This window comes from Mustela nigripes, chromosome 11 (assembly GCF_022355385.1).
Source record: "Mustela nigripes isolate SB6536 chromosome 11, MUSNIG.SB6536, whole genome shotgun sequence".
Classification (NCBI taxonomy): Eukaryota; Metazoa; Chordata; class Mammalia; order Carnivora; family Mustelidae; genus Mustela; species Mustela nigripes.
In genome coordinates this window covers 22,553,117-22,575,587 of record NC_081567.1, presented here as the reverse complement: position 1 = coordinate 22,575,587, position 22,471 = coordinate 22,553,117, and the positions used below count along the sequence as shown (strand labels likewise).

General features: G+C 48.4%; 1 protein-coding gene across 5 annotated transcripts in view; it reads left to right on the top strand.

Moving 5' to 3' along the window:
* Positions 1–7,163: 7,163 nt before the first annotated feature.
* The window catches only part of SLC5A11 (solute carrier family 5 member 11), a 42,278-nt gene continuing 26,970 nt past the window's right edge, over positions 7,164–22,471 (top strand). For 2 of the 5 annotated variants that reach the window (XM_059415161.1, XM_059415166.1), the window contains exons 1-4: positions 7,164–7,598; positions 17,113–17,269; positions 18,852–18,923; positions 21,116–21,220. In XM_059415161.1, coding sequence (XP_059271144.1) covers positions 17,135–17,269; positions 18,852–18,923; positions 21,116–21,220 — 312 coding nt within the window. In that variant the 5' untranslated portion in view covers positions 7,164–7,598; positions 17,113–17,134. Of the gene's footprint in view, positions 7,599–17,112; positions 17,270–17,894; positions 17,913–18,851; positions 18,924–21,115; positions 21,221–22,471 lie in introns of those variants that run through there. The other 3 variants (XM_059415162.1, XM_059415163.1, XM_059415165.1) reach the window with 3 other exon arrangements.

Genomic DNA, 22,471 nt, shown 5'->3' with positions numbered 1-22,471 from the left:
CTATTGTTGATTCTGTGAATGAATAAGAAAAAGAAAGAATAAATGGAACTTCTTGAGTCCATGCTTTTCTTCACAGCATCCTTCCTTTCAAATAAAATCAGAAGCCAGGGGCACCTGGGTGGCTCAGTGGGTTAAGCCACTACCTTCAGCTCAGGTCATGATCTCAGGGTCCTGGGATCGAGTCCCGCATCGGGCTCTCTGCTAGGCAGGGGGCCTGCTTCCCTTCCTCTCTCTCTGCCTGTCTCTCTGCCTGCTTGTGATCTCTCTCTGTCAAATAAAGAAATAAAATCTTTAAAAAAAAAATCAGAAGCCATATGCAACCATGCCAAGGCACCTGTGTCACTCAGTCTAGAGTCCATCTCTTGCAGTGAAACATGTAGATCAAAGGTGAATGCTTTTCCATTGCTGTCTAAAGCTGCTTTCCACCAGGATGCCACTGCAGAACTCATTGTTTTGAGGAAGAGATAAACATGAAAAAATTAGTCCTCAATTTCAGTTCAAAAAAGGGAAACTGAAGATCTCTTGCACATAGAATGGAACAGCACATCTAGACCCTGACGAGGAACTGATGATCTTGGGTATATCACTAACATTGGCCCCAGTTTCTTCTTCTGAAAAATGGGGAGATGAAGTTAGATCAAGTGTCCCAGTAGGTATGGTCTTGGCATTCTGGGCTGGATAACTCTTGTTGTGGAAGCTTTTCTGTGCATCGCAGAATGCCTAGAAGCATCCCTGGCCTCGACTCAGTAGACGCCAATAGTATTTCCCTCACTGTGACCAAAGGTATCCCTAGACATTGCCAGATATGCCTTGGACATAAAATCACCCTGGTTGGGAACCACTGAATTAGATGATATTAAATGATAAACAGTTAACAAGTTTCCAGGCTGGAGCGAGAGTTGGGGCTCTGCTATCTCCTGGCCCTAGCCCTGTGTGTGGTATTGTGGCTAGCATTCAGTACAAGCTGAATGAGGGAGATGAGCAGTTCCTTCCAGCTAGAGCAGTTCTTTGGCAGGAGGAGAATGATGTAGGTGGTGAAGATCCTTATCATCCATATGACTTCCCCTATTTGGGTATTGTTTTACATTCCTGGATAGAAATGAACTAAAAATACAGTCCAGCCCTATGAAGAAATAGAGGTCTGTCTGGCAGTTTAGCAATAAATAGTGACTATAATTAATTCTGACAGTGATCTCCTGAAAGTTAACTCTGAATTTTATGAATATGAAAAAAAGTTTAGTTGAAAAGAATGTGTCCAGATATGCAAGGGAGAGCCCATGCCCCCAGGGACATACAGCTGGCCCTGCACCAAAACTCCCACAGCACCGGGAACAATGGGCTGACCACACAACTGTCTCTTAGAACCCGGGCTTGGGCTTCTGGCAGTTCTGATCAAGCCGGCTTTCACGGGGTGCTGTTCCACTCTGATAATCTCCAGATGTGTCAGAGTGACACTCCAAACGTCAACCTCTCTGCTGTGAATGACCTGTTGTTAAAGCGTTTAACAATTAAGTTAACTAGAGGCTTGTTCATTCATTAACAGTCCACTCCATGCAGAGCAGCTAGGTCTGTGCAGTTACAAACACTCTCCACAGGGACCCTCACATCATACCAATGGGCTTTCCAAGGAGGACTTCTTGCAACAGGACACACCTTTTCACACCTTGCATGGGTTTGGGCTTAAACAGAGAGTTCACAAGAGTTTCCTCCATGCATAGACTCGTCCCACAAATCTCAGACTTTCTGATCTTTGGACTCATTTACAAGAACCCCGAAGAGCTCCCCTTTATGTGGGTTCTAGCTAGAGCAACTTACAGAATTAGACATTTAAATGAGGAAGCAACTTAAAACATGCATTAATTATTTAAAAGTAACAATAGCAAATCCATTGCATGTTAAATAAATAATGGGTTTGTTTTGTTTTGTTTTGTTTTGTTTTGTTTTGGTAATGAAAAGCCACCCTCTTCCTGAAAGATTTAGTGAGAAGGGTGACATTGTTCCACAAATTTGCAAAGCTCTGGAATGTCTGGCTTAATAGGAGACAGCTGGATTCTCACATCCGCTCCAGCATTCAGTCCATGGTGACATCTTCTGGAAAACTCCACCAGAGTTCAGGAAATAATGAGAAAAAAAAGAAAGGTGACATCTTAGTAGTGTAAAGAACATTATAGGAGTACCTGGGTGGTTCAGTTGGTTAAGGGTCGGACTCTTGGTTTCAGCTCAGGTTGTGATCTCAGGGTCCTGGAATCGGCTCTATACTCAGGGAAGTCGGCTTCCTCTCTCCCTCTGCTCCCCCCAACCCCCCACTGCTCATGCACTCTCTCCCTCAGATACATAAATAAATCTTTAAGAACATTATAGGTATTATCTCATTCAGCCTTCCCGATAAAATATCTCAGTAATATGAAGAGGCCCTCCTCTTTCCAAGTAGAGAATGTGGGCACCTTCTTTATACCAGAACACAGACCAAGAGTCCCCCCAACTCGGAGAGTCCCCCCCTCTCCCCCCACTGTCGTGAAACCACTGGCAGATGGAAGGCCACCCAGGTGTTTGAGAACTATGACCTGGAGAACAACAAAACAAAACAAAAAAAAGAAAGAGATAGAGAGAGGAGGAAAAAATGTACAATTTTTCCTTGTTGGATCCTCATAAAGAAAAAGGTTTGAGATTCTCAGTGACAACTAAATGCGAAGCAGGCTGCTAACCCTCAGGGTTTAACTCCAGGGTGAGGTGGGGAGGGAAAGCAGCCCCAACCCTTCTGAGTGAGTCCAAAAGTCACCTCATTAACATAACAAAAGTCACCTTACTTTCTCTTATCTGCCCCCAAAATTCTGAGGGCTTTTGGAAGTTCCGTGGCAGAAATGAAGACAAATGAAGATGAAGACCACATACATATCTTTGATGGAGATCACATTTATTATAAATCACAACATCAGTATCACACAGGGTTACAAAGGACAATCTTTTAACTTTTTTTGTTTAATATCAAATTACTTGCCGAAGTTTATACATCAGGAGGCTTCGCATAAAACCCAGATTTACTTTGGGATTTCTCTGAAAAAATGGGGCACTTTGGCGATATTGGGACTGCATTCTCCAGTGGAGACAGTAGGCTGGGACTAGCTCCTGGGAGGTAATACTTGGGCGAGGACCACAGCGTCTACCACCGGGGAAGCATGGACTGCCTTTGCACAACTCCTTGTTGGTACATTCTCTCCTGTTTTTATGCTTTTTTTTTTTTTTAAGATTTTATTCATTTGAGAGGGAGAGAGCACATGTGCAAGCAGGATCTGGGGGGATGGGGAACAGAGGGAGAAGCAGACTCTCCACTGAGCAGGAGCCCGATGGCAGACTCAATTCCAGGACCCTGAGATCGTGATCTGAGCTGAGGGCAGACATTTAACTGACTGAGCCACCCAGGTGCCCCTCTCTCTTTTTTTTTTTTTTAATTTTTTAAGTTTATTTTTTATTTTTTATAGATTTTATTTATTTATTTGACAGACAGATCACAAGTAGGCAGAGAGGCAGGCAGAGAGAGAGGAAGAAGCAGGCTCCCTGCTGAGCAGAGAGCCTGATGTGGGACTCAATCCCAGGACCCTGGGATCATGACCTGAGCCGAAGGCAGAGGCTTTAACCCACTGAGCCCCCCCGACCCCCCTTTTTTTTTTTTTTTTTTTTTTTTTTTAGGTATAATTCACATGCAGTCAAATGTACAGATCCTCTCCCCAAGTTAAACTGTCATATTTATTATGGTATTTCTATAACCCTTTGTCATTTAACTGTATGAAACTGTGCTACTGTTTTAATTTGTTTCTTATCTTTGTGTGTCTGAACAGTTGTAGTAGATGCCCATAAAATTCCCACCTAAGCAAAAATACAGAAATTGCCATTGTTCCAGGAGGTGCCCCCTTCCCAGTCATTTCCTGACTCACTCCCACCCTCCAGCTTCTATCAGCATTTATTCATCCTTTCTGTACTTTTTTTTTCTTTTTTTTTAAGATTTTATATATTTGTCAGAGAGCATGTATAAGCAGGGGGAGAAGCAGAGGCAAAGGGAGAAGCAGGCTCCCTGCAGAGCAGGGCTCCCCCACCCCGCAATGTGGGACTCAGTCTCAGGACCCCAGGATCATGACCTGAGCTGAAGGCAGATGCTTAACCCACTGAGCCACCCGCCCACGCACCCCATTTTTCCAGTTCTTGAACCTCATAGAAATGGAATCAAAAGAGGACTTCAACAACCTCCATTCTGACCTCAGACTTTCTAATTCATTAAGTTCTTGGGCGCCTGGGTGGCTCAGTCATTTTAAGCAGCTGCCTTTGGCTTGGGTCATGATCTCAGGGTCCTGGAATCAAGCCCCACATTGGGTTCTCTGCTCCGTAGGAAGTCTGCTTTTCCCCCTGCCTGCCCCTCCCCCTGCTTCTGCTCTCTCTGTCAAAAGAATAAAATCTTCCAGCTTATCTCTTAACTCAGGCAAACCCATCTTGGGTCCAACCTGAAAAAACCCCCTCCAGCAGTAAGGACTTCCCTGAGTCAGCAAGACCCCGCAGGTGTTTGACCCTAAGACCCTGATGACCTGACCTTCACTGCCCACCTTTGTCTCACATTTCCTTCTATAAACCTGGAAGTATTGTCAGCACTTTGGAGGAAGCTCCTCTGCCTTTGGATTCTGTCAGTGGCTAGCGGCCGAACCCGATGTGTTCAATGTAGGTGGGGGAGCCACACCCCTGCGCCCCACTCCAGAATCATAAGGTATGTGTATTCTTCAGGTCTGTCTCAGCTTCTGAGGTCCGTCCAGGGCAGTGCCTGTCAGTAGCTTGTCCCTCCGGAACCCCAGCCCAGTCTCCCTCATTCCTTTACCCATGGATGAACCCTGGGCCTCTCATGAGCAAGATCACTGTGTAGATTTGTGGACAAGTGGGAACATCTCTTTTCATTTCTCCAGATAAACACCTGAGAGGGGAATTGCTGAGCCATAGAGTAACGTGTGTTCACCTGGGAGGTAAGACACTTTCAAAAAGTCCTCCCAACTGGTCGTACCATTGTCCTTTCCTGGTCTTCACAGCTCCGAGAGAGGGTAGAAAACCCGCGAAACGGTCAGAGAGGATGAGCCAGTGTGGCCCACACAGATGAACAGCATGTCACTATACAAAATTATGGACTTACTGTTTTAGAACAACCAGATGGCCTCGGCCCATCGGGCCTGAGTTCTCCACATTAGAGCTGGGTCATGACTCTCCATGTTGGCTGGGACACAAGCTCTCCAGTGGGTCACAGCCCAGCTCACTCACATGCCTCCTCCATAAGAACTGGAAACCTGAAACATGCCTGTGGCCCCCAACGCATGCCCAAGTGGTCAGGGCTGGGCCCCAGGCTAGGGGAGGAATGCGCCTTCCGCAGTACCCACCGCCTTCCTGGTATTGTGGCCTGTGAGCCCAGATCACAGGTACAGGCCATCTGTTCCCTGGTCTTCTGTCTGTCCCCCTCTTCCAATCCTAGCTGTCCCCTCTGTAAGCCTGTTCCTCCAAGACATACCTCTTCTCCCCTACTCCTGTAAGACTCTGGGTTCAGGTGCAAATGCTGCTGTTGGCTGGGTGACCCCGGGCGAGTTACTGGCCTCTTTTTTAAAAAAAAATGTTTTATTTGAGAGAGACAAGGGTGCCTTTGCTTGTGAACGGGGTGGAAAGGGGCAAAGGCAGAGAGAAAGAATCTCAAGCCGATTCCACACTGAGCACAGAGCCTGACCCAGGCAGGGATCGATCTCACGACCCTGAGCTCATGACCTGAGCTGAAATTAAGAGTCAGACGCTTAACTGACGAAGCCACCCAGGTGCCCCATTACTGGCCCGCTGTTTCAGGATTTCTTTTCCTTCGGTGCCTGGGATTCTTGGTCACCCCTCTTTGAAGAGTGAAGCGGTAGACCAAAGAGTGGTGGGCAATAAAGCAAAGGTTATTGGGCCATAGCACGAAGCTCCTGAAGTGGGAGCAGGCCCCAGAGGGTTGCCATTGGAGCTCCTCAGTCTAGGGGTTTTTAGGAGGTTGTGGGCGGGCTGTTTAATGTGATTCACCTGCCACGCACCTGTCACCCAATCACCAATTTATGTCCATGTGCTTATCTACTTATCTGGTAGTTCCCCCAGGAAAGGGTGGAGGGCTCCCTCTGGGGCGGTGTTTCCTAGCCTCAGGACTAAGAGGGCAGCCACCACCCTGGCCAGACCTGCCCTAAGGCATGACAGCCTCCTGTCCTCAGATCAAGCTCTTTGTTTAAATATCCCACCGGCTGTCTGTCGAGGTAATACCCCTAGGTCTTGGGTTAGGATGCCCCAGGCCATTCCCTTTCTAGAAAGCCTAGAAGAGGATGGGGGCCTTTTTCCATTTAAGGGTGGTTTCCTCCTAGGATGGGGACCCTATCTCCTTCCTACCTATCTTCCAACTCGCCCCCGTTACTGCCTTGACCTCTCTTTCCTCATCAGTCAAAGGGAGATAGACACCCGTCAAAGGTTCATTGCAAAGATCAAGTGAGCAAAGATCGGAAAGCAAGCCCTTGGAGGGAGGAAGCCTGGTGCGCAGTCAGCCTCACTCGTCTTTCTGAATCACACTGAGCACGGTGTGGGGGTGGGGGGGGCGCTCCCAGGGCCCGGCTGGGGCTCCTGACAGAGACAGGTCGGCTGGAGGTGGGGTCTGTGGCAACAGAGGGGGGCCACGACTCTGCTCTAGCCAGTGGCTGTCTTGTGACTATGTGGACCTGGTGTGGCCAGATCTTAAGAATGTCTTATGAATGTGGGAAATCAGAGCCTTGTTGCAAATCTCCTGGTTTGTAAATGTTAGTACCCATTTTTAATTTTTTTATTTTTTGAATGCCCCTGTGAAAGCCTTCTGCTGTCTTACATTGCCTCTCCTGGTGTCTTGGGGCCCTGGCCGTGGCTTGATCACTCCTGACAGCTCTCCAGGGCTCCAGATGCCTGTCTTTTCTTTTCCCTGCCTTCGTCTGGAGTGCACCCGCGAAAAGGGGCTGAACAAAGTGTGGGCACTGTCCCTGTGGCTGCGGTGGTGGGGCTGTGGCTGCAAGGGCCCTCCTGGGATTTTTCCACTGTCCCCTGCCTCCCCGGCCAGCCTCTCTCCTCCCCCTTTCCCCTGCCCGTCCCAAGCCCGCCTGTCCCCAGCATGGAGGCGGGCCAGTGGGGGAGTGAAGCGGGACAGTGCAGGGCTCCTGTGGCTCCCCTACCCCTCCCTGCAATGGACCCCCCTCCAGGTGAGGGCCCGGATGAAGACTGCAGGGGCGGAGCTCCCAGCATGCCATCCTCCCCACACAGGCCTGCTCCGAGTTCAAGTTCAAGGGTTCAGGGCTGGGCCCAGCCTCTCCTTTGCTTGGGAAGATCATTCTCTTCCTCTGATTCCCCACTGCAGTGAGGCTGGAATTTGGAGTTTGACCCACAAGGAGGCTCTCAGCTGTAGGCGGTGCAGGAGAGGGTGGCCACTGTCCTCTCAAGCTCTGGCTGCGAGGGGAGAGGAGCCCAGGTGTCCCCCATTCTTGCAGCCACCCTTGCCTCAGGAGCCACGGACGGGCCCCCAGGCAGGTAAGCCTGGCCTCTGGAGGAAGGTAAGATTCCCTGCCTGCACCAGGCCCAACCTGACAGGCATTCCCCAAACTGGGAAGGTTGGTGTGGGAACAGGAGCCTGCCGTGGCCTAGAGGACTCTCGCTGGGAGAGGCACAGCTCCTCTCCTTGGAGAAGGCTCATCCCATACCAGGCGAGTGGGGTGCTTTTGCGGGTGAGTGGGGTGGGGACGACCGGTGGCACCAGGCACAGGTCCCTGTTATTCCGCATCCCAAGTTTAGACACTCAGCTCAGGGAGTCTCAGATTCTTATCTGTTAAAGGAGATTATAAACTGCAGCCCAGCCCAGCCCAGCCTAGCCCAGCATATCCCAGCCCAGCCCAGCCCAGCCCAGCCTACAGGCATGGTGTCTCCCAAGGCCCCAAAGAGAAGTGCAGGTGGAAATATCTCTTTAAACAACAGGAGGCTGGAGCAATACGGTGCAAATTTGAGTTTCACTGAAATGTGCTGGGCATTTGCAGAGGGCTTCTCTTCCTGGGCCTGGCTTCGCCGGACAGTTCGCTGTCCTTCGCTGAGGACACAGCCACCTGAACTCACAGACCAATGGAGAGCCATTAAGAACCATACCTGAGTTTGCACAAATCATGAGTGGCAAAGCTGAGACCCAACCCTCCCAGCCACGAGCTGATGCACAAGGTCTGGTTTTTCTGACAGTGTTTGGCTGGACGATTCTGGGGACACACAGGAGCGAGGTGCCCTCCCCAGGTCCTGGGGATAGCACTTTGACGAATAGGGGCCACAACATGCGGGGGTATATAGTAAAAGCTCTGAAAGCCAGCTTCGGGGACACCAAGTGAGTAAGACTTACACAGTCCCTGCCTTCAGAGAGCCTCTGGTGTCGCAGGCAGGGGCAGCAATGACCTGTACAAATGAGATATGGCGTTTGATTGACAGTGAGGAAATGTCCTGTTTGCTGTGACAGCAGATCGCTTAAGCACCCAATTTAGACTGAGGCTAGGGAAAGCTCTTCTGGGAATGGGACAGCAGGATGAAATCTGAGGGACGTGGAGGAGCCGGTCAAGCCGAGGCCACAAGGAAGAGCGTTCCTGGCAGGGGGAACAGAATAGCAAAGACCCTGAGGCCCGAAGTCACAGCTAAGGAAGAGGGCCAGTGTGCAGGGAGGGGGGGCCACAGAAGAGCTGGTCAGTGGCTGCGCCCATCTGTTGATGACTGTGTCTGGTTTATGGTCCGAGATCCCTCTGGCCGCGCTGTGAGGGGCAGATTGGAAGGAGGGGAGGTGGAAAGTCCTTGCTTGCACTAGATGAAAGCTCTGGAAGGAAAGGTGAGGGAAAATGCATGGGTTCAGCCATGCGGGGTGAGTAGAAGGAATGAATTAGGGACTATTAGATTCTGGGAGTTGAGAAAGAGACACTGTAAGTGCTTTCATGCTGTGTTGGCGTGCTGTGGCCGCTGCTGTCCTCAGGCACATGACAGGTGCTCACGGGCCACTGACGGATGAGTCAATGAGTGAATGCATGACTTTAGGCTCTCAAGTGACCCATGTGAGCGTCAGGGTAGGCGATGTGGCCCTGTGTGAGCATGGTCTCTGAGTCGGACGCGTTTCATTGGAAAGGCCGTGTTGTCATTTGGATGCTCTGTTCTCTAGGAAATCACGAGACAAGATCATCACTGAAGGGTGTCACCCCTGGAATTTTCCCTGCCAAAGGTCCACGTGCCAAGCGGTGGTTTTGAGCTCAGGGGTTAAGCCTGGGCTGGACCTGGGTTCAGTCATTTACCAGCACTGTGACCTTGGGCCCCGGGGCCTCGGCTTGGTTTTCCTCACCTGTTCAATGGGGTTAATCCAAGAGCTGACCTCTTGGGGTGCTGTGCATTTAAAATGAGATTCACACACACACATAGGTGGTCAGGATCTGCTGGACCACAAAGTCCAGGCCTGTGTGTGTGTGTGTGTTTGTGTGTGTGTGTAACAGGGACAGAGACAGACCCAAGTATTCTAGGCCTAATCATGTTATATAATGAACTTGCCTAATGCTCTTATCAAACCTGTGACAGGTCTGATTACTGTCTCCATTTTTTTTTTAAGTAGGGGCTTTTTAATTTTTTTTAAGAGTTTTGTTAATTTGTCAGAGAGAGAGGGAGAGAGAGGACACAAGCAGGGGAAGGGCAGAGGCAGAGGGAGAAGCAGTCTCCCACCGAGCAAGGAGCCCAAAGGGGACTCGATCTCGGGACCCTGAGATCATGACCTGAGCTGAAGGCAGATACTTAACCAAACGAGGCACCTACGCCCCAAGTAGGGGCTTTCTTTAACTTGGGGCTTGAACTCACCCCTCTGAGATGAAGACCTGAGCTGAGGCCAAGAGTCAGACGCTTAACTGACCGAGCCACCCAGGTGCTACTCTGTCCGCATTTTATAGATGGGGAAACTGAGCCTTGGAGAGCTTCTTGGCCCAGTATCACGGAGCTAGTAAGAGGTAGAGCTCGGATTTGAACCGGGCAATGCAATTCTTACATCTTTACATTTTCTCAGAGCACATCTCTTTTCCAGGGAGTTTTTGTCTATGATTAAAACTTGTAGGGGGACACCTGGGTAGCTCAGTCAGTTAAGCCGCTGCCTTCGGCTCAGGTCATGATCCCAGGGTCCTGGGATCAAGCCCCGCATCGGGCTCCTTGCTTGGCAGGGAGCCTCCTTCTCTCTCTGCCTCTGCCTGCCACTCTGCCTGCTTGTGCGCTCGCTCTTGCTCTCTGTGACAAGTAAGTAAGTAAATAAATAAATAAGATCTTTAAAAAAAAAAATCTTATAGTGAGCTGTCATCTCTGGTCCCTGCAGTGCCTCTCCCCTACTGTCTCTTGCTCATTCTCTGTCCCCACTGATGTGTTTGACATTCTTGGGCAAATAATGCCTACGTCCTGACAAAATACTTCCCAGATTATCTAGTGTCTTGGAATGTATTTAATATATGTAGATTTTTTTTGTGCTGTAAAATGTGTTGTTTCTTTTCTTTTGTGATGAAATGTTTCAAGACCCACAAAAGTTAAAGAATCATGTTGGAACCCACCCCCTGTCTGTGGACGCACGCACAACCTACAGAACCAAATGGCCCGCAACCCTACCTGCGACCACCTCTCGCAGTCTTGTCCTCCCACTGGGGTGTGGAAAATTTCCACATCTGCTATGGCAAATTATGTAAGGGCTACAACGCAAAGGGTGAGCAGCCGTCCCTGGGTGCTGGGCTTCCTTTGTTCTCTGGCCTATCGGTGACTGTGAGGCCAGGGTGTTCTCGCGAACAAAGCCAATGTTACAACGCCGGCTTTGTCCAAAGCCGCACTCCCCTTAACCCAGCCCCCCCCCCCAGAGGGTCCCTCACAGGAGGTGAAGCTGGAGCCCACCCAGCTTGGCCATCCTGGCCATCCTGGAGCAGTGCGAAGGTCTCTGGTGCACAGCGCTGCAAGGGGCTGGCAGAGGAACCCACCAGGATGGGCACCGTGGCTGCCTGGCTCACAGCTCCGTCCTCTCTGTCTAGCACAGAGCCTGGCACCCGACTGGTGCCTCATAAATGCGTGGAAAAAAACAGAAGGATGAAAGGAAGAAGGGAAAGAGGAGAACAGATGAAAGGAAGGAAGGGGATAAAGATAGAGCAGCCAGTATTGGGTAATGCTAGCTCCTGCATTTGAGGGCCTGGGTTCAAATCCCACCTCTGCCATTTCCTGTGCCCTAGACGCAAGGGGTAGGACCCAAACTTCCACGTCTTCATGCTTCCCTTTCGCACCTGTACCGTGTCTGCCTGGCGGGGCTGACCAGATGCAGTAAGAGAGCAGCTGTGAAGCGGGTCCCATGCCCCACACTTGCACAGTGCTTACGGGTTTGCCAAGAAGGTGCATTAATTAGCCTGTGAGCCTGTGGCCGAGGCGGCAGCACTGGGGTTCCCAGCTTCTCTGGTCCCTGCTCCTGTTCCTGCCGTGCAGAAGGGCCAGGCCCTCCCGGCCCCTGGCAAGGCCCCCACCTCCCTGGGACTCAGGAAGAGCCTGGAGTCAGTGCCAGCCTGCCCAGGGCTGAGATGAATAAGTTGTTTATCCGCTCCCACCGCCCTCGGTGCCTGGCGGGCAGAGGCCTGCAAGGGGCAGCTGGGGGAGGGCCTGGTCCCACGATCATCCCAGTGCCCGCCCCTCCTGCCTCCCTTTCAAACCTGGTGGTTCTAGAACAATCTACTCCACCACCCAGTTCAGCAATCAGTCTCTACCTTGAACTGCTTGCCAAGCTCCTACCCGTCACCTTCCCCAAAGCCCCTAGATTTGGAAGCTGGAGGTTGAAGTGTTTAAAAACACAGGCTGTGAAACTATACAGTTGTGGGTTCAAGTCCTGACTTTGGACATGATGCTAAACCTCCCAGAGCCACAAGCTCCTCGCCTCACCTGTGATGTACAGTCACACTACCTGAGAGGGATTTTACCCCTGAGATAACCTAACAGACCATCTAGCCCCCTTCTCCCCAAGCCTCCAGAATGTGCCTCTCCCTCCTTAATTATTACTATTTTTAAAGATTTTATTTCAGAGAGTGTGAGTGGGAAAGAGGCTGAAGGCGAGAGAGAGAGAGAGAGAGAATTTCAAGCAGACTGTGCATGGAGTACTGAGCCTTTCGCAGGGCTTGATCTCTTGACCCCAGAATCATGACCTGAGCCAAAACCAAGAGTCAGACACTCAACCGACTGAGCCACCCAGGCTCCCCTTTCCTTTATGGGCTTCTGTTCCCACCCTAGACATCGCAGCCTCCTTCCCACTTCCTTGCACAAAGGCTTTGCAGGGGTCCAGTTTAGTTGGGTTTGTCCAGAGCATGTTATTATCGCATTTCACAAATGACAATGGTCATGAAATCTAGACTGAGGGGTGAGGGGGATCCTGGCTTCTGCTGCTTCCTTCCTCCCACATTAGGGCACAGGAGGTGTCTGAGCTGGGTGAGCCCAGTTGGGGCTGTCTTACCTCTCTCCCACCCTCTTCCTCTCTATCGGTGCAGTGGATCCCTGGTTGCTTGGGTCCTTCCTTCCCGGGAGAGGGCCACCGCTTCCAAGGTCTGAGCAGCCCTGAGAAGGCTTCCAACACAACAAAGCAAGGGGCAGCCCCTGGGAGAAGTCTAGAGCAAGCCTTGGCATCAGAAGGGAACGTAGGATCCTGCCCCCCTCCCCCTGAGGCATCTCTAAGTGAACTTCCAGCTGCCTCATTATGGCATAGCAGCGAGGTGGTTCAAACTGCCGGCAATGCGCAGAATAGCCTTCCGCCCCGGCTGATCCGGATAGCTTATCTGGCCCAACGCGTCAATAGTTTTGAAGCTGAGGGAATTTACTCTAGAAACAAGGACCATCCTGCACAGGTAATCAGGCTGTTCTGTCTGTGGGCAGCTCTGATCAGAAGCGTGAAAGCACTCCCCTGTCCTTATTACCCTGTCGACTAATCACCAGACCCTCTTGATTTTAACCTCAAATTACTTCTCGGACCCTCTCTCGCCCCTCTCTCTACTTCATCTCAAGTCTGAGTCATTACACAGTGACCTTCCTCCCTCGCCTCTTGCTTCTGCACAAGCCTCCCCTACCCCTATCTGAGCACATGACTCCCTGGTCCCTTATCCTAGAGCGTAGGCGTACAGCAGACACATTGCTGCCTGTCGGGAGATGCAGTGAACACGTATGGGAGCACTTTGGGTTGTGACCATGATTTGGGGGTACCACGGAGGCCAGAGATGCTAGACTCCCTGAAATATATGGAGCTGCCCCATGCAACATGAACTTTCAGAATAGTCTACCAGACCTTCGTGTGGGTGAACAGCATGCTTATAACTGAGACTAGAACCTACCTCCAGTATACATGAAAAACAATATGTTGGCTTTTTTAAACAAAATTTTTAAAGCAAAGAATGTGCCTGCTTTTATTTTCACAACATTGTCTCAAATATTTTTTAGAGTGCTTGGTCTTTAAAAGATGGCATATCGTGGTAATTTCTTGAACTTTTTTTTTTTTTAGATTTATTTATTTGAGAGCGCACTATGGGGGGAGGGACAGAGGGAAAAGCAGACTCCCTGCTGACCAGGGAGCCTAATGCGGAGCTCGATCCCAGCCCCCTGGGATCATGACCTGAGCCGAAGGCAGGTGTTTAACCCACTGAGCCACCCAGGCACCCAGGACTTTTTTAAACATTTAAAATTGTAGGGGCACCTGGCTGGCTCAGTCAGTAGAGCATCTGGCTCTTGATCTCAGGGTCGTGAGTTCAAGCCCCCCATTGGACCTGGAGCCTCCTTAAAAAATAATGGAATCACAAAGTATGCTTACAAATTTAAGCATTTTGGTGTATATACATTCGAACAACACACTTGAACGATACGGGTTTGAACTGCATGGGTTCACTTAACACTTGGATTTTTTTTTCTTGATAAATACAGTGCAGTATTAGAAATCTATTTTCTCTTATTTTTTTCATATTTTATTTTTTCTCTATCTTTATTGTAAGAGTACAGTATGTAGTACATATACAAAATATGCATTGATCAACCATTATTGGTAAGGCTCCTGGTCAGCAGTAGGCTGTTTGTACTGAAATTTGGGGGGCTCAAAAGCTACCTGTGGATTTTTGGTTGCACTGGGGGTCAGCGCCCCTCCCCCCCATGTTGTTCAACTGAGTTTCTGTGCTGCTGTTCCTTCGCAGATTTACTTTTTATTCTGAGCTTGGGGAGTAAAGTGGCTTCTGACTTTCTTATTTCTCTTAAAATCAAAACTTATTCAGGTGCAAATGTCTGACGGCCTCTTAGGGTCTGCCCACGGATGTTGCGTGTTGACGCATTCATCATTTTATCATTAATTGCTTTCCTTTTATTTCTCTTGGAGTTAGAGCATTGACTTTTTAAATTTTATTTATTTACTTACTTACTTACTTAAATTTTTAAAAGATTTTATTTATTTATTTAATTGGCAGAGAGAGAGAGAGGGAACACAGGTAGAGGGAGTGTGGGACGAACAAGCCTGGGCTGAAGCCCCGCAACCCAGGACCCTGGGATCTCAACCTGAGCTGAAGGCAGAGGCTTAATGACTGAGCCACCCAGGGGTCCCTACTTATTTATTTAATTTTGGGGGAAGATTTTATTTATTTATTTGAGAGAGAGAGATTGAGAGAATGAGTGGGAGGAGGGGCAGAGGGAGAAGCAGAACCTCTGCTGAGCAGGGAGCCCAATGCAGGGCTCAAACCCAGCCCATGACCTGAGGGAAAATCAGGGGTCGGACGCCTAACCGACGGAGCCACAAGGCACCCCAGAATCTGGTAGTTTCTTAACTGTGGCATGCTCGTTCACACCTCAGTGTGTAGATGCTGTTGTCTTTGCCTGGAATGTCCCCAGGCCCTGCTTACACATCCAGAACCACTGACTCATTCTTCAAAACCCAACTTATATGCTCCTGTTTGGATCTCTCCATTGACAATGAGGTGGTCCTTATTGTCACCCACTGCATCTTGTAGAAAATCCTATTAATCGTCATAATAATAATGGCCAGAATTTATGGGGCACGAGTGTGTAAGCGGTGCACCTAGCCCTTCGTAGGCATGAGCTCACCACAGTCCCTCAGTACACACTCTCACTGCCCATTTAGAGAACTTGTCCCATTTCTCAGGACTTCTCTGTGGTGGGGCCAGCTCTGTGGCTTCTAAGCTCAAATCCTGAACACATCTGCCACTAAGCACCTCCCCTATATGGAACACCATTGTGCTGTTATCTCATGAGTGAGTTTCCCCATTACTGGGCTGCCCATCGGAGAGGTCAGGGACTGAGTCTTTTCATTCCCAAACCCCCAGAGTGGAGTCACACATTAACACAGGAATAAGTCAATGCCCAAATCACTCATGGTCAAAAAATCACTCTTTGAAATTTTATTAGTTGCCAGTTACCAGCAGTGTAGCAACTTGAAACAACACAGGGTTATTGTTGGGGCTGATTCCTCGTTAAAACCTGTTAAACCCCTAGGACCTGCCTGGGCCTACTTAGCCATAGTGAATCCATGTTGCCTAGGTAGCCATTTGTTGTTTAATAAATGCCTCAGCAGTTACTGATACCGGTTCCAAGTAACCGTTGCTAAAACACATACCTAAAACAAGGCCATTTTGTTTAATAAATGCCTCAACAGTTATTGATATCAGTTCCAGGTAACTGTTACTAAAACACACACCTAAAACAAGGCCAGACAGGTGGAAACATCCAATCAGCCAAAGCCACATATGTAGATGTCTGCTGTTGTGCCCTATAAAACTAGCCTGTAAGACCAAGAGGTGGTCACTCTCTTCGGAGGCGGCCCTGGCCAGTCAGTTTGACTTCTAATGCTTGGCATAGAATAAGGCTTTGCATAACTTTCACTTTGTCTCAGTCTCGTTCCTTTGGATCCAAAGGACCCAACAGTTATTATCTTAGGGTTCTGCAAATTGAAGTTCTAAGTGGGTCTCACTGGGCTGACATCAAGGTGACAGCTGGGCTGAATTCTTTTTCGATACTCTAAGGGTGGAATGCATTAATTTGTGTTTCCAGCTTCTCGAAGCCACCTGAGTTCCCTGGTTTGTGGTCCCTATTTTTCCATCTTCAAAGCCAGCAACATTTGGCCAAATCCTTCTTACGCTGTCATCTCCGGTTCTCTCTTCTGATTTCCCTTCACTTTTAAGGACTCTTGTGGTTGCTTTGGGCTCGCTCAGATAATCCAGGAAAAATCTGCAAATTCAGCTGTCCTCTGGCCATGTAACTTAACATATCCACAGGGTCTGGGGATTAGAATGACACATCCTTGAAGGGGACATTTATCTGCCCACCACAGAAATCCCTTAAATTGCACACAAGTGCAGGATACTGGGTAACAGCTTAGGATAGTTGTTTGAAGTATGGATTCTGGAGCAAGATCATTTGCCTTCAAATCCCAGCTCTGCCACTGGAGCTGTCTTACCTTAAGCAGGTAACTTAACTTCCCTGTGCCTCAGGTTTACCATCTGTAAAATGGGGACCATGACAGTAGTGCTCACTAATATTAAACACTTAGAATGATGCCCAGCGTGCAAGAGATGCTACATATATCACTATGTGCACTTTCATGGGCCATCCAACAGTCAAAGGAATAAGGTCATAGTGTCTAGCTGACCCTCAGACAAAGTTGTCAGCTTGACCTACACCCAGCGGAGGTTCCTCAGAAATGGGGAGTAACTCAGGTGTCTTGCTTTACTCACACTCCTGGAGAGGGAAACCATCTGTGCTACTCACACTGTTTATTCTTTTTAATATTTTGCCAATTGGCTGAATGGCTAAACTATCAGCGGGTGATTTGAAGTGACTTCACTGAATTTGCTGAATGAATGAGTGAGCAGATGGACAGACAGATGGGTAGGTGGCTCTGCCTTCTTGCGGGACGTGTCCCCACACACATCCCTCCATGGTTGTCCTCTTGTCTGGGTGTTCCGAAGAGGCAGCTGTGGAGCAGGTGAGAAAAGCACTCTGGTTCTGGCATCTGACAGGCATTTGCACTTCCCACAGGATTGAGCATTTGCTCAGAACCATGGAGAGCAGCTCCAGCAGCCCTCAGCCCACCCAGTCCGATCCCCTGGAGGCTTTTCCCCAGAGAAACCTGGAGCCAGGTGACATCGCAGTGCTTGTTCTGTACTTCCTCTTTGTCCTGGCTGTGGGACTATGGGTAAGCCAGACCCGGGGAGGCAGGGGAAGAAATTCGCCCAAGGTCATCAAGTAATCTGAACTTCATGCTTGTAAAAATGGACTTGAGTGTGGATCATATGTCAGGTGCTGTCTTAGGCACTTCCATTTGTGTTACCCCATGTACTTGCACAGATGTCTACAAAGAAGACACTACTACTGTACCCATTATATAGGTAAGGAAACTGAGGCTCAAAAATCTAAGTTCCTTATATTTTAGTAAGTTAGCAGAGCTGCAGTTAGAATCCATATTTCCTTCACTTTGAAGGCCATGTTCTTTCTTTCTCTTTTAAGTGAGGGTTTTGTTTCGTTTTGTTTTAAAGACAATTAAGCCTCATGGTTCAAAATTAAAAGCAACTTGAAATGACATACAGTGAAAAGTCTCACTACTGCCTTTCCCTCCACAGGTAACTACTGTTTTTTTTTTTTTTTTTTTAAGATTTTATTTATTTATTTGACAGAGAAAGAGATCACAAGCAGGCAGAGAGGCAGGCAGAGAGAGAGAGGAGGAAGCAGGCTCCCTGCTGAGCAGAGAGCCCGATGCAGGGATCGATCCCAGGACCCTGGGATCATGACCTGAGCCGAAGGCAGAGTCTTTAATCCACTGAGCCACCCAGGCGCCCCTGGTAACTACTTTTATTAACTTGTTTGCACATTAGTTTGAGTTTCCTTCTGGAAATCTAAGCAAATATTATCGTTATATTTACCTCTTTCTTAAATAGGAAGTAACTTATTATACACATTGTTTTTTTTTTTTTTTTACCTTGCTATTTTTCACCTGTCATGGTCCCTTGGATGTCTTTTCATATCAGCACATAGATGCTTCCTCACCTTCTGAAAAGTTGTACAGGATTCCATAAGATACTTGTACTGTATCATTTGGATAGAGGGCCATTTGGACTGCTTCCTGTCTCTTACTGTTACAAATTATGTTGCAGTCAGCAAATCTTGTGCACTCATTATTTTGGATGTGTGCAACTAAAATGTGGGATAAATTCCTACAACAGATAAGTTTGTCGGACCAAAGGATATATGAGTCTGTAATCATTCAGACCTGGGTCTGAATTCCCAGCCCTCCTGCTATCTAGAAATATGGCACAAGATAGGTAACTTTGAGCCTCTGATAGGTAAGTTCTGAGCCTCAGTGTCTTCTTCTGTTAGATTGGTCTAATGACACCAACTTCATAGGAGATGGTAGGAATTACCATGAGATGATGCTCTACAATATTTAGCATAGTGTCTGCAGGCTGAGCTACTGTGTCCCTACGAACACTCGTAAATGGTACCCATCATGAGCTCTCCTAGATAAACCAAGGGTTGAGAACTCAAACACATAGTTGAGCCATAAGTATGCAGAGCAGGGAGTGGCAGGGGTTGCATCGGGGCCTGAAGAATTTACATCTCTTCTAAAGCATTCAAATTAAAATCTTCTTAAACCATGGGTTTAAAAAACCCCAAACTATCTTTGATGTCCAAATCTGGCCTGCTGGACTCGCAGCAGGTAATCCATGGCTCAGGCGCTCTGGGATGCCTCTGATTATTTCCCACCTTCTTCTCTGTTTCAGTCCACAGTGAAGACCAAGAGAGACACGGTGAAAGGCTACTTCCTAGCTGGAGGGGACATGGTGTGGTGGCCAGTAAGTGATCTTTGGTTCAATTAAAGTCATTTCTCAAAGATTCTTCGAGGGCTGATGTTCCGTTAGGCTTTGGCCTCGCAGGACTCTGGTTGTACGTTTTGTGGAAGTCATGGTCTAGAGAAGGCTTAGCTCCGGTGCAAATGTATTTGAACAGAAAGAATTCATCAGCTCACCCAAGGGAGAAATCTAATTAGGCTGGTTTCAGGGATGGCTGAGGGCAGGGGTTCAGGTGATGTCACTAGGACCTGGTTTCCTTCCCCGTGCCCAGCCCTTTTTTCCTTCTTTTCTTCCTTCCATCTCTCTGTCCATATCAACCTCTCTTCTTCTGGACAGGCATTATTCCCGAACAGGGTCGACTTCATGGCAATAAGATGGCAGACACTGCTCCAGACTTTCATCTTCTCAAGCTCAGTCCAGTGTGGGAAGAGCACCTGCCTCCATGGCAGCATCCCTGGAAGATACCTCTTCTCTGGTTGGGTCCCATGCCAACCTCTGTGTCAGTCACTGTGACCAGGGTAGTTTGATCTGCTAATTGGCTTAAGCCTGGGTCACACAGTCAATGCCTGAGCTGGGTGGGGGAGCCTGGAACCTCCCCCTCCGAAGCCTATGTGATGAGAAATGAGAAGGGGCTAGAGGCCATTACTGAGACAAGGTAGAATAGATGTTGAGGACACAAATGACAAACACAGTAGTCGAATTAGTATTTTCTTTTTTTCCTCAACTTTTAAAAAAATATTTTATTTATTTATTTATTTGATGGACAGAGATCACAAGTAGGCAGAGAAGCAGGCAGAGAGAGAGGAGGAAGCAGGCTCTCTGCTGAGCAGAGAGCCCGGTGCGGGGCTCAATCCCAGGACCCTGAAGGCAGAGGCTTTAACCCACTGGGTTAGCCACCCAGGCGCTCCAGTACTTTCTTTTCAAGCAGACTTAGGGGCATTGCCAAACACATATACAAACATGTGTACATGCACATATACACATACGTGCACACATGTGCACTCGTATGCACACTTCATGGGCCCTGGGTAGGTGGTCCGGGATAATAGTTTGCTTATAATCGCCTAAAATAAGGATGAAATCTTTGAACTAAGAAGAGGGAGGACATCTCCCATTTGCAGTGAAGCCATTCACTGCAAATCCACCCAATATTCATTACAAAACATTTTCTCCCTGGGGCACCCAGGGTGACTCAATTGCTTAAGTGTCCAGCTCAGTTTCAGCTCAAGTTGTGATCTCAGGGTTGAGAGATCAGGCCACATGTCGGGCTCCTCACTGGGCATGGAGCTTGCTTGGGATTTTCTCTCTCTCCCCTCCGTCCCTCCCTTTCTCTCTCTCTTTCTCAGTGAGCTGGTCTTCACCCTCAAGGAGCTCTTATAATCTAGTGTTCCCCGAATTATGAGTAACAGTTGCCCAAAGATTTCTCAGTTGCCTGCTGACACAGCATTAAATATCACCAAATGACATAGTGTGCATATACTCCCTTTCCTATTCTCTGTCAATCCTCTTGACTTTATAAAAGAAAAAGTCACAGTTTGGTACTAAGGTATCTTTAGCTTTCTGTCTCTGGCTTATCTCTATGTTTAAGCAAGAGAATGCAGGCCTCAGTGAGAGAAACTAGCAAGGATTTAGTAACAGAGATGGTGTCCCAGTTCTATTTCCAGAAGAGAAAATGTAATTGACCCGGCTCGGGCCAGGTGCTCAAGTCTGTCTGGTCCAGTCCATTGAGACCAGGGATTGGGGTCATCGAGTATAGGCTTGGCCACTTACTGTTCTACCAGAAAGAGGACTATCTACTTTGCTGAGTTAGAAGCAGAACTGGAATAGAACACAGGCTTTCTGATTCTCATCATGAAGCACCTTCCACAAGACCCTGTCATCCTTTCCCCAGGGATACTGCATACAGTTGTTCATGTCATGCACTGCACAACCCTCTGACACACAATTCATATTTTAGCCATCAAAAATATGCATATCTATTGTGCCAGTATCTGATAGATGGAAGTAAAAGAGTCTTGAGGAAGAAGACTCTTTTTCTAATTTGAGGAAAGAAAAAGGTGCCACATAGGCTAGGGATGGCCCTGCCTTCTCCACTTCTTCTGTCTTGGTCCCTCTGGAGCATGAGAAAAACCAGGGCTGGGGAAAAGGTACCATAGACCATCACTCTAAGATCTGACTTGTCCATCTGTCCACAGGTGGGCGCATCCTTGTTTGCTAGCAATGTGGGAAGTGGACATTTCGTTGGCCTGGCAGGGTCAGGCGCTGCTGTGGGCCTCTCGGTCACTGCTTATGAATTGAATGTAAGTATTTTATCAGCAGGCGTACAGCTCACCCTTTGCCTACCAGAGAGTCCTGGGGGACAATGTGAATTCCCTGTACTTTCATTTATTTATTTTTGTTAAAGATTTTATTTATTTATTTTAGAGAGCATGAGAGAGGGAGCACGAGCATGGGGAGGGGCAGAAGGAGAGAATCCCAAGTAGTCTCCGTTGCTGAGGGTGGAGCCCAAGGTGGGCCCCGATTCCTGGACCCCCTGAGGTCATGACCTGAGCTGAAACCAAGAGTCGGAGGCTCAACCAACCAAGCCACCCAGGCGCCCCTACCCTGTTCTTTTTAGAACTACAGTTGTACTTCATGAGAAAACAAGCAAGCACCAAAGGCAGACCTGGTCAGCAAAAAATCAGCTGGGTATGCAAGCTTTGGGCTTGTCTGGGTTTGCTTGATCCTGGCCCAGAAGACTGGGACCCCAAAAAATCAATGTGTGGGAGAAGAGGGCTTAGAACCTCTCTCTTGTGGATGTAGAAAATAGAAGGTCTCAGGGGACCCGAGGGTATATCTGTGTATTAGATCCAGTTGGCATCACAAAAATGTAGTGTGTGGTTCCGTGGTTCTCAACCTTCCTGCCACCCCACAGAGACTCTAGAGACACGACACATTATCCTGGGTAGCAGGGTCCATGCAGGGTGTGATTTTCACTGAGGGGGCGGGCATGCACTCTTAGTAGGGAGTTTCATCTTCACAGCAGTTAACACATTTTATTTATTTATTTATTTATTTTAAGATTTATTTATTTATTTGTCAGAGAGATCACAAGTAGACAGAGAGGCAGGCAGAGAGAGAGAGAAGCAGGCTCCCTGCTGAGCAGAGAGCCCGACATGGGACTCAATCCCAGGACCCCGAGATCATGACCTGAGCCGAAGGCAGCGGCTTAACCCACTGAACCACCCAGGCGTCCAACACATTTTTTTTTAAAACAAGCTTTATTTATTTATTTGTTTGTTTGTTTATTTTTACATTGTCTCCACGCCCAGGGTAGGGCTTGAACTCACCACCCTGAGATCAAGAGTGACTCGCTCCACCCACTGAGCCAGCCAGGCACCCCCTCAGTGACTAACATTTTTTTTTTTTTTAATATTTTATTTTTATTTATTTGACAGAGAGAGATCACAAGTAGGCAGAGAGGCAGGCAGAGAGAGGAAGGAAAGCAGGCTCCCTGCTGAGCAAAGAGCCCGATGCGGGGCTCGATCCCAGGACCCTGAGATCATGACCGG